Genomic DNA, 12,144 nt, shown 5'->3' with positions numbered 1-12,144 from the left:
AGGGGCTGTTCATCTGAAGCTGGAAAAAGAGAGAAACTGGGGGCCACTGCTTGCCCCATGGAATACCAGCTGACCCTGCCCAGAAAGGAAGCAATTCAGATTTGAAAATGTGGGACAAACCACTCATTCCACATAAGATTCCTGGGGAGGGAGGGGGTGGAAAACCCCTTCCAAAAATGGCTGAGCAGTCCTAGGCCTTCAAAGACAACGTGACTAATGCAGACCCAAAATGAAGAGTAGCACACTTCAGCAACAAGGATTTATTATTAGATTTTAAGAAAAAGGCATGCAATAAAGACAAGTGGAGTAGAGAGAGTGGATCCAGAGAAATTTTTCTCCCTCTCTCACAACACTAGAACCAGGGGCCATCCCATAAAAGAGAAGGTCAGGAAATTTAGGACCAACAAAAGGAAGAACCTTTTCACTCAGCGAGTGCATAATCAATCTATGGAATTCTCTGCCACGGGATGTGGTGATGGCCACTTGCTTAAATGGTTTTAAAAGGAGCTTAGAAAAATTCATGGAGGACAGGTCGACCAATGGCTACTAGTCTGGTGACTGTGGGCTACCTCCAGCCTCAAAGGCAAGATGCCTCTAAGTACCAGTTGCAGGGGAGCAACAGCAGGAGGGAGGGCATGCCCCCTCACCCCGACTGTGGGCTTCTTGGAGGCATCTGGTGGGCCACTGTGTGAAACGGGATGCTGGACTAGATAGGGCCTGATCCAGCAGGGCTGTTCTTATGTTCTTAATTGTCTTTTCATAAAAGTGATTCTGAGAGAGTGTTTTCATTAAATTAGGCAACTCAGATTCCAAGCAGTACAGAAAAGGAAAAGCAACTTTCCTCACTCGTCTAACTGTACTTGGTCCTTATTAGGGATGTGCGCAAAATACTTTGGGCACATCCCACGGGGTGGGGAGGTGCCATTTGCATGCCAATGCTGCACGAGGGATGCTGGGGGAAGCATCCCGTCGCCGCGGTGGGGCATTTTGAAGGAGACTGCGGCACAGGCTGCCGCTTTCACGGGGAGGTTTCTCTTAAAACAGCACCACAATGGGGTGACATAGGGCAGCGGAGGCTTTCAGGAGGGGCAGGTAGGACCTGCCTGCCTCCCTTTAAAAAGGAACCCCTTGCCCCACACCAAAACATTTATTTGTTTATTTATTTATTTTCATTTTCATTTATAGCCTGCTTTTCCTCCTTGGAGCTCAGAGCAGTGTACATGGTTATGTTTATCCTCACAACAACCCTGTGAGGTAGGTTAGGCCGAGAGATACGTGACTGGCCCAGAGTCACCCAGTGAGTTTCACAATTCAACGGGGATTCGAACTCGGGTCTTCCCAGTCCTAGTCCAACACTCTAACCACTATGCTATGCTATGTTTCAGCTGCAGGGAGCCGAATCATTTCGGCGCCTCTTCAAAGAGGCGCCGAAATGATTTGGGCACATCCCTAGTCCTTATTACTCACAGGCGGCGGCCTTCCCATGCCCCCAGCAGGTCAGCCCGCTGCTTCCTCAGGGCCCTCCTGGGACAGACCAAAGCTGCTTCTGGTGGCTGTGAGTGTCATTTCTGCCCAGTCCTCTGGACTGGTCCTTCTGTTTTGATTTTTCCGGGCTTCCCCCCTTATTAGGAAATGCCCACCCTCAGTTGCCCTAAGTGAGGCCTAGTCCTCCCTCCGATCCTTACTGTCACTTCAGGGCTGATATGGGGAAGGGTGTGCGTGCCAGATTTCTTGGCTCAAGGATACTTCCCAGGCTGAGCAGTAGCTGTAGGGGAGCAGAGGCCTACCAGAGGCTCTGTGGCCATGATAGCTCAGAGAAGTTTCGGTGGGCAGAGGCAGTCTACCTCAGAGCAGCATTTGCTGGAAAGGCCAGCAATGGAGGGATACGGCCATTGTGACCTGATTGTGAACTTCCTGGAACTATCCAGGATGGAACGAGGACGCTGGGCTAAGTGAACCTACCGTGGTATAATCCAGCAGATTCGTCTTATGTTCTTAGAAAGAGTTAGATAAATTCACAGTAGGCAAGGTTCATCTAGCCCATCAGTAGCAAACATGAATTGAACATAAGAACAGCCCTGCTGGATCACGTCCAAGGCCTATCTAGTCCAGCATCCTGTTTCACACAGTGGCCCACCAGATGCCGCTGGAAGCCTACAGGCAGGAGTTGAGGGCATGCCTTCTCTCCTGCTGTGACTCCCCTGCAACTGGGACTCAGAGGCATCCTGCCTTTGAGGCTGGAGGTGGCCCACAACCCTCCAACTAGTAACCGTTGATAGACCTCTCCTCCATGAAGATATCCAAGCCCCTCTTAAAGCCATCCAGGTTGTTGGCTGTCACCACATCTTGTGGGAGAGAATTCCACAAGTTATGTGTTGTGTGAAAAAGTATTTCTATTTGTTGATCCTAGACCTCCTGGCAATCAATTTTATGGAGTGACCCCTGGTTCTAGTGTGATGTGAGAGGGAGAAGAATTTCTCTCTATCCACTTTCTCCATACCATGCATGATTTTATAGACCTCTATCATGTCTCCCCACAGTCATCTTTCTTCTAAACTAAATAGCCCCAGGTGTTGTAGCCTTGCCTCATAAGAAAGATGCTCTAGGCCCCTGATCATCTTGGTTGCCCTCTTCTGCACCTTTTCCAGTTCAACAATGTCCTTTTTTAGATGTGGTGACCAGAATTGTACACAGTACTCCAGGTTATACAAAACCATAGTTTTGTATAAGGGCATTATAATATTAGCAGTTTGATTTTCAATCCCCTTCCTAATGATCCCTAGCATGGAATTGGCCTTTTTCACAGCTGCTGCACACTGAGTCGAGACTTTCAACAAGCTGTCCACCACGACGCCAAGATCCCTTTCTTGATCAGTCACCGACAGCTCAGATCACATCAATGTATACTTGAAGTTGGGGGTTTTCGTCCCAATGTTCATCACTTTACACTTGCCAACACTGAAGCACATCTGCCACTTTGTCGCCCACTCACCCAGTTTGGAGAGATCCTTTTGGAGCTCCTCACAATCCGTTTTGGATTTCACTACCCGAAAGAGTTTGGTATCATCTGCAAATCTGGCCACATCGCTGCTTACCCCTGCTTCTAGATCATTTATGAATAAATTAAAAAGCACTGGTTCCAGTACAGATCCCTGGGGGACCCCACTTCTTACTTTCCTCCATTGTGAAAACTCTCCATTTATACCTACCCTCTGTTTCCTGTCTTTCAACCAGTTAGCAATCCACACACATGTACTTGTCCCCTTATCCCATGACTGCTAAGTTCTCTCAGGGAGAAAGGTTTTCTCCCCCTTTGCGAAGCAGGGTTTGGTTTGGTTTGTATTTGGATGAGTCCTGTCTGCTGTAAGAGATTCCCCTTTGGGGACAGAGCCATAGCTCAGTCGTAGAGCATCAGCTTTGCCTGCAGAAGGTCCTAGGTCCACTCCCTGGCAGCATCTCCAGGTAGGGCTGGGAAAGACCCCTGACTGAAACCTTGGAGAGCTGCTGCCAGTCAGTGTAGACAATCTTGAGCTAGTTGGACCAGTGGTCTGATTCTGTATAAGGTGGCTTCCTATGTTCCCTCTCCCCTTTCTCTCTTTCAGCCGCTCCTCTACTCCACGTTTGGCTACTACATGCTGGAGCTTTCCTTCTACTGCTCCCTGGTCATCACATTGCCTTTTGATGTCAAACGGAAGGTGAATAGGAATATCCATTGTGGCAGAGCGAGGTTAAGCCCCATCCATGTCAAATGTCTGGGCAGATGCAATTCTTCCTGCTATTGTGAGTGCTGAGAAAGTACTTGCACAAGTGGGAAAGTACTTGCACAAGAGGACTGTATTGGCTAGCACACGTGCCATCGCTACTGATGAGCAGTTCGCCGCTTACTAAAGCACCATAGGAATCCTCAGCATTATTTAGGTCCCCATTTGGCTGGGTTGGGGTGCCCCAGCAATCCCACAGCCATTACTTTCCCACCCCTACAGGACTTTTACGAGCAAATTGTCCACCACGCCATCACCATTTCGCTCATCAGCTTCTCGTACTGCGCCAACTACATCCGCATCGGCACACTTGTCATGATCATACATGACGCATCAGACTGTTTCCTGGAGGTAAGTGATGCTCATGGCCCAGGAGGGACAACCAGCCGAGGTGGTGGAGGCTCCCTCTTTTGTAATTTGGGGCACAGGGTGCAAAAGGAAGAAGGAATGCCATGTTTCCAAGGAACACTCCCTCTTGGGGTACAAGCAGGGGGTGAATATAAGCAAGTGTACTTGTTTAAGCTTCCTTTCCATCATCAAAAGCTGCTTTGTAATCCAGAGGCCATGTCATAGAGCTTCGAGACAGCAGCTGACTTCCACGGACCAAAAACCACCTGTGGAACAAGCTAGAAGATGGCTTAGTAGTGCTAAAAAGTAGGATTTGCAGAACTGCACAATAGTACTCCTACACAAAGGTTCCCTAACCACCTTCAATTCTCTGGGGCAAGCAATGGCTTCTAAGATATTCTGGTGCCCAAACTGAGGTCCCAAAGCGGTTTTTACTTCGAGATACCCGCCACGGGCTGGACCTGTCTTTGTCTTCATTAATGGTACTATCAAATGGTACTATCTCACCCCGCTAGAGATAGAAAAGCAGTAACTACATTATGTCATTTACAGCTTTCTCTGTTTATCACCTCTTCTTTATCCCTACCCTCAAACTATTAGGGTAAAATTGCCATCATTTTTGCACAGGGGAAAGGGTTAGAGTAACAGTGAACAAATTGCTGTCCTCTCTCCATGGAGTAATCGTTGGAGAACATTCCTGCCAGTTTTCATTTCCATTCTGCTGTCAACATGGATAACATTATACAGTAGTGTTTGTGTTCGTAAAACTTTTTAAAGCTTTTAAAGCACCAGTGTAAACGTAGCTGCTGTAGGCACAATGGTCAGGTTAATCAAAGCATAAGAACACTCGGAATGCTGAAAGTATTGCAATGTTCTCACCTCTTCTCCATCTCTAAGGGTGTAGACCTTCTCAACATCACAATGAGCATTTGTCCTCCCAGATGGTACCAACCACCATAGCTGGCTCATATATTTTAATACTCCAATACAACTTTTATTCAAACTTGAAGTAGACATGGCTGCTTCACAGATTGCCAACAGATGGCACCAAGAACTTACGTAACGAATTTGAACATCATGTAGATGCCTCTTACATTTCCCATCAGAATTTATGCTGACGCTGGAATAAATCACCACTTGGAAGAGCCCACAGACAACTCCAAAATGACAATTAGGGTACATGCTGGAGTTTGGTAAATAATTACGAGGACTCTGCCAATCAGAAGGTATTCAAGTTCACTGTAAATACCATAAAGAAGAAGGCCCAAAGAGGAAGCAGTGCCCTTCGCACATATCTCCAAGTACAAACTGCTTTGGGATCTCCAGTCAGGCGTCAGAATATACTAGAAGCCATTTCCCCCACCAGAGAATTGAAGGTGGTTTGAAAGAAGGTTTGCCACTTTTGTGTGGTCACTCTTCTCACTGTCATATTCAGAGCCATTTGAGCTTCTGCTTATTCAAGTACTTGATCTTTTCCCCTTGTTAATTTGTGGGGGGTGGAGGCAAGGCAAGGCAAAGTAGCTGGAGGGGAAATAGATAGAGATGTGCACAAATCATGTCCACAAATGGATAGGGATGTGCACAAACCCAGGCTGAAGCTGGGTTGATTCTGCAGCAAGACTGCAAGGTGGGACTCTCTCATCTAACTCTTGATTTCTTCCTCTGTTCCCCCCACCCCACCCCAGCCCACCAAGATCTTCAACTACCTGAAATGGCGCAAGATCTGTGATCTTCTATTTATCATTTTCTCCGCCATTTTCCTGTTTACCCGGCTGGTTGTTTTTCCTTACAAGTAAGTTTTAGCTTCAGGCTGCTTTTCCACACTGTTTCATTGCCTCCCAAGCTGCAGTCCCAGGCGTGCTGCACCTGAACCAGAGGAGTGCAGCTCTCCTCACCAGCTCACTGTTGAGATGCAGGAAGTGGCAATTTGGGAGAGGAGAGCATGGCCGGGCAGAGCAAGGGAGGGTCCCTAGATGTGTTCTACCCACTTGCCAGAAAACCACAAGTTCAAAACATTCCCAACTTCCTCTCCCCCAGCACTATAGCTGCGGCCACCATGAGGCAAGGTGAGGCGGTCACCTCAGGTGGCAGATTACTGGGGCACCAGCAAGATCCCCTCCCCCCCATTTACAAAAAAGGAAGAAGGGGGAGGAGGGTGCATGCAAGAGGGCAGAATTTGGCACTCTTTCTCAGGCACACAGTTGTCTTGTGCTGCTGCTAACTACCAGGTTGCAGTGATGCATTTAAACCTGAGCCTGCTTGAGTCGCGTGTAAATCAGGAGGGTTGGAGGTCTGATTTTTAAGGGCAAGACAGTTGCCCCGAGTGGGGATGCTTCATCTGTTGTTGCCAAAGGAAGAGATGCTTCCAGGCGGCCACATCCAGGTGCCATGGAAATTCTCCAATATAATAGTTATTCATAAGAACATAAGAACAGCCTTGCTGGATCAGGCCCAAGGCCCATCCAGTCCACCACCCTGTTTCACACAGTGGCCCATGAGATTCACGGTTTCTCAAGCCTCCTCAGTGTACAGAGTGTTTTGCAGAGTGCTTTACAGCAGAAGGGGCAGGTCTCTGCCCCAAAGAGCGTGCAGTCTAATGGATAGAATGCTTCCTGAAATGCTGTGGTAGGTTGATTCCTCCGACCCCTTCTTCATCCCACAGGGTGCTCTACAACACATATTACTACTCGATGGAAATCTACCAGCCCTTCCTTGGCTACTACCTTATGAACGGCCTCCTGATGGTCCTCCAGCTGCTGCATATCTTCTGGTCCTGCATGATCATCCACATGGTTTACAGGTTCCTCCTCCGTGGCACAGTAAGCACAGAGAGGCTCTCCAGATAATGACTTATTCCAACTTTTTAGGCACACTTTGACAGGAAATATCAGAATGTGTCCTGATGATGTTGACGGATGTTGTGTAAACTTCAAGCACAATCTGCTGACACTCCATGAAATCCCCTGTATCTTTTCAAGGCTGCTTTAAAAATGGTATTGAAAACACATGGCTTTTTCACAGATGGCCAGCAGATGGCGCTAAGAAATTATGTGACATGTTTAAACATCATGGAGACGCCTGGTTAAAAAACTGGTTGGGAATTTATGTTGAAATTGGAATAAATTACTGTCTAGACAGATTCAGCAACGGGACAGACTTTTCAGGAGCTGAAAAGAGGGGTGCTGAGTTTCTGAAAGTCTTTGTCTGCAATCCCCAGTAAGCAGAGGTTACTTTTTGTGAGTAATGCTATGTATTCACATTTCAGCGCGCTCTCGCTCACACACACTCACAAACACCCAACATTGTTCATGATATCCATGATTTGCATATCACAAAAGCAAACAGATTTAAAAGCTACCATTTTTATACACTCATCATTTCTCAACTCAACATATCCATCTTCCGTATCTCAATTCTGCATAATGCTCCTAGCTTTAAACCTCACATTTTCCTGTTAGCTGGAGAAGGGAGAACCGTGCCCAAGGATGTTTCTTATCCTGGAAATGATCATTCCAAGCTTCAGTAAAGAAGCTCCATCTTTCCACAAACTGGTCTTGGCTCACTTTTCCCAAATATCTTCTATTATAAGCCAACAGTTTGTTTGTTTGTTTATCCAGATTACTGCTACTGCTCATTACCAGCTCTGGATTCTCAGCCAACCGTAAATCTTTAAAATATCATAACAATGTGTGTGCTCAGAGGCACTCTTTTATTACCACTCACGGCTGCTCCAGATACTTAAAACACATCCCAGCTCTTAATTCAATTATCTCCTAAAAGGAGCAAGGCCCTTCCTGAAATGGAATGTATACAAATGCAACCCCTTCCTGCTAAGCAGGGCTCGTTCTACCACCAAAGACCCCACTCTTGCTCTCGATTGTACAGTTACACACTCAATTTCCCAAGTGACAAGGAGTTCCAAGGGTAGCACCACAGGTCTGGATGTCTTCTTTGCTATGTTAGCTTTCTTTAGCAGTAGTCAAGCAGAGCATGGGTGGGAATTAAGCTCTCTTGTAAGGTAGAAGAGAACAAAAAGAGGGACATTTGGACAGCCCTCATAAAGTCCTACTTAACTTCAGCTATAAATTTAATTCTGTCTCTCCCATCAAAAAACTGCCAACTGAGCTTGCTCACTCTCACTCACGCACGCACGCACATCCCTGCACCCTCCCTTCAATTGGAGTGTGTCCTCCCCGAGTGTGTCCGCCCCAAGCTCAGCTGGTCCATTCAAAATCAGAGAGAGAGAGATCCTGCTAACAGGAGTTCCTCTCCTAAATTTCGTCTCTCACTGGTGAAATATCAACAGCCATCCTTCACAAGACTGGCCTTCGCCAACCCCCCACCCATGGTCAGTTTATCAGAGTTGCTAAACAGAAGGGCATCCCTGCTTGAAAAGGTGCCTCTTGGCAAAGTTAGCATGGGTTCATGCTGCTGACACGTTTGGCATGTGTCATGGGGATGGGGGCGGCAGCTTGCCTGCCATTTTAGGTGCTGGTTCAGCTTGGGCCAGGCCTGCCAAATCTTCAGACAGATTTGGGATGGAGCTGGCACCTTCTGCCTGTTTTACCCCTGAGCTCCAGCCCTTTGAGAGGGCTGGATCAGGGATTCTGAACGTTGGGTCCCCAGATGTTATTGGACTTCAACTCTCATAATTCCCAACCAAAGTCCACTGGGGCTGGGGATTATGGGAGTTGAAGTCCAATAACATCTGGGGACCCAACGTTGAGAATCCCTGGGCTGGAGCACCACTGAGAGACCTTAAAGTCCAAGTTGAAGACAGATCATCCCGGAGAGAATTTATGTGGTCGCTAAGAGTTGACACCGACTTGACGGCACAATCAATCAATCTAGCCCTTCCCCCATGGGGGGGGCAATGCCAACCAGAGGGCCCTCAAACCTGGAGCTGGCCCAGGGGGCAGGGGACAAAGGAGAGGAGAGCTGGTCTTGTGGTAAGAAGGATGAATTGTCCCCTTTGCTAAGCAGGGTCTGCCCTAGTTTGCATTTGAATGGGAGACTACATGTGAGCACTATGAGATATTCCCCATAGCATCTGCATGCTTGCACACAGAAGGTTCCAAGTTCCCTCCCTGACATCTCCAGATTCCTGCCTGTATCTTTGGAGAAGCTGCTGCCAGTCTGTGTAGACAGTACCGAGCTAGATGGACCAAGGGTCTGACTCGGCATAAGGCAGCTTCCTCTGTTCCTCACAACGGTTCGCTTCTTTTGCAGATGGAAAGGGACCTGAGGAGCGATTCGGAAGACAGCGAGAATAATGAGGAAGAAACGTTGCAGGAGAAGGAAGCCAAGAGGAACGGGGTCCTCCCTCCCAGCCCCAACAGCAACGGCAGCTGCCTTGGCATTGGCAAGGAGACCCCCCTGCAGCTGAATGGCAGGAGCCGGCCCACCGACAGCCACGCCAAGATGAGATAACTGGAGCCAGCCTTGCCCCGGCCCCTGCCAGGTTGCTCCTGCTTCTCCTAGGCCTGGAAGGGCACCCTTCTAGCTTCCTAGCCAACTCTCTGCCCTCTGCAGAATACACACTCTCTGCTTCTTCTCTTGATCTCTTCAGTTCTTTACATTACTTTTGGAGTAGCCAGAAGTAACACAAGGGATGGCGTCGCTTCAAGCTGGCCTTGCCTTCTCTCTTCAGCCGGCTCTGATTGCAGCTTGGCGAGGTCGTTGCAGCCGCCCACTTGCGCATCTCCACCAAATAGCCCCCAGCATGTTCCCCCAACGAACTCTGAGAGGTTAGGGCGCTATGAGGCCAGATTCAGGAGGCAGTGACAGCCTGGGACGTGGCTGAGGCCCCACGTGGTGGTTCATCAAGAAGCATCTCGATGTGACACAGAAGCTGGAGAGCCCGGAGCCCAGCGGAGTGCTTGGGACGGGGTGCAGGAGCAGCCGATCCGGCCATCGCAAGACGGGAAATGCCGTCAAGAGGTCTCTGTAGCTGGGATCCGGGTAGAAGTGCAAGGAGGACATTTGAAGTGGCAGGAACTGCAGGAGAAAGGCGATGGGAGAACTGGCGATATTGGGTGGCCCGTCCACAGGGCACCACGAGGAAGTGTTGAGCTAGAAGGAAGACTGCCACGCTGCCCCCAGCAGGAGGGGTTTGGCTATGATCCTGCAACAGGAGGGCCTCTTCCTCCTCCTCCTGAGTAGGGCTGGGTGGCAGGTGGGAAGCTATGCTAGTGCTACCATTTGGGCTGTATTTTCCCAGTTCTCTTCCTGAGTCGCGTGACTCCGCCTTCCGGTGCCATATTGAGCACACCCGACTGCTGGAACCAATAAGCTCATCGTAGAAAGCAAATTCCAGGGCGTGTCTCTGTTTTTATCAAAATGGTGCATGCTAAAAATGAGGCATGCTGGCTCCCGCCATATCTGGGATGAGTTCCGCTGTAGATCACCACGAGAACAAAAGAGAGGAACCACTCGGTGGAAAGGATGATGCTTTATTCCCGGTGCATTTTGAAAATAATCTTTTTCAAGGGAGCCTGGTGAACAATACAGTGAGGCCCTTGGCACGATTAGTGTGAAGAGCCATAAGGGGGTTTGTGGGGAGAGCAGTTTGACCCACTTCCCCCACAGATGATCACTGGCCTGTTGCTGCGAGCGGTGGCTTGGCTTGGGCTCTCCTGCACCCGGCTGCAGCTTGTCCGGCAGTTCTGGGGGTCAGGCGGTGCCCGTCCCCCCACCGAGCCCCAGTAATGTGCGGTGCACTTCTGGGGTCCCCTCAGCCTGCGAGTGTGTCCGCCACAGCTGCAAGCAGCCGCGGCAGACACACAACCCAAAAAATGGGGTTCATGGAGCATTTGCTCTGTTAACCTCCTTTAAGAGGGAGGGCATTTCGGCTGGCTTGCTGCCGGGGGCCGCATCGCTCCCATTGCTGAACACAAGCCACAGAAACGGGGCTGGGCTCCTTGGCCGGATTCTGCTGCTCGTGTGCATCGCCTCATAATAGAACAACAGACATTGTGAATGAAAGATCTGACATAATCCTACTAAATTATTTAACCTAATCCCACAAACACTCCGTTCCACAAAAAAATTAAAATATACTCAAAAGTGTTACTGTCCGTGAACGGTCTGTCACCCCTATTTCTAAGTAGACTGATCAGTATATATCCAACCCCAAAAGGGGGTTCTTGAGTTCTTCACTGACTTAGTTTTATCTTAAGACAAAATAACTGAGCGTTTGTGGGTTGTGTTCAGTGGCGCCCTTTGGATCAGACTCCCCGTCCGTCGTCTGGTCCTCCACCACCCGGGGCCCTCCAAATGTCCAGCAGGTGGCAGCTGTGCCGCCGCCAGCTGCCCCACAACAGCCCACCCATCCGCCCGCCATGCAGGCTTGCAGCCCACCTGCCCGCCCGCACGATTTCCTCTTGCACAGGGGGGACATTGAGGGCCAGGTGTGGCTGGGCCAGGTGTGGCTAGGTCTGCACCGCCTGCCTGCGCTCTCAAAACTAGCTGCAGCCTGAGAGAGACTGAGACACTAACAGTAGCAGCAGCCCAAGAGAGACAGGGACACAGAGACGCACAGCAAGAGATGAGCAGAGAGAGAGAGAGAGAGAGACCCGGCCGAGTAAGGCATGAGTGGAGAGGGAGACGGAGGCAAACAATAGCCCCAGGCAAGCACCTACAATGAGTAGCACCAGCCAGCACCACCTCGCTTGCTTGCCACTGTGTGCGCACACACACACACCTAGACCCACAGAGAAACCAGCACCATTCCAGTCCAGAGAATAGTAAGTGTAAGAGTGAGAGTAAGTGACTGGGGATAGGGTAGTTCATTCAGCTAATTGAAGTGGCAGGATTGTCCATGCAAAATGTGGTATTTACAGGTCAGTGGGAAGTGTCTTATTCAGAATTTCTTCTAAAAAATAATTTTAATATAAGTTTCCAGCTCTCCCTGAGCATGTTCTGGTGTAAAAAAAAAAATCCAGTTATGTTTAAATAATTTGAGAGGATTATGGGGTTGCTGAAGATAATTTCTTTCTTAAGGTGTTGTCCCTTAGATTTTTCATTCAAAATGTGT

At 49.0% G+C, this 12,144-nt stretch overlaps 1 protein-coding gene across 4 annotated transcripts in view; it reads left to right on the top strand.

The window, feature by feature from the left end:
* LOC128346476 (ceramide synthase 4-like) overlaps positions 1-11,177 on the top strand; it is a 115,338-nt gene extending 104,161 nt beyond the window's left edge. For all 4 annotated transcript variants that reach the window (XM_053299855.1, XM_053299853.1, XM_053299854.1 and 1 more), the window contains 5 exons: positions 3,603-3,695; positions 3,984-4,112; positions 5,795-5,901; positions 6,772-6,928; positions 9,339-11,177. In XM_053299855.1, coding sequence (XP_053155830.1) covers positions 3,603-3,695; positions 3,984-4,112; positions 5,795-5,901; positions 6,772-6,928; positions 9,339-9,539 — 687 coding nt within the window. In that variant the 3' untranslated portion in view covers positions 9,540-11,177. The remainder of the gene's footprint in view (positions 1-3,602; positions 3,696-3,983; positions 4,113-5,794; positions 5,902-6,771; positions 6,929-9,338) is intronic.
* The last annotated feature ends 967 nt before the right edge of the window (positions 11,178-12,144 follow it).

Source organism: Hemicordylus capensis, chromosome 2 (genome assembly GCF_027244095.1).
Source record: "Hemicordylus capensis ecotype Gifberg chromosome 2, rHemCap1.1.pri, whole genome shotgun sequence".
Lineage (NCBI taxonomy): Eukaryota > Metazoa > Chordata > Lepidosauria > Squamata > Cordylidae > Hemicordylus > Hemicordylus capensis.
This window is presented reverse-complemented; position numbering and strand designations above follow the sequence as displayed.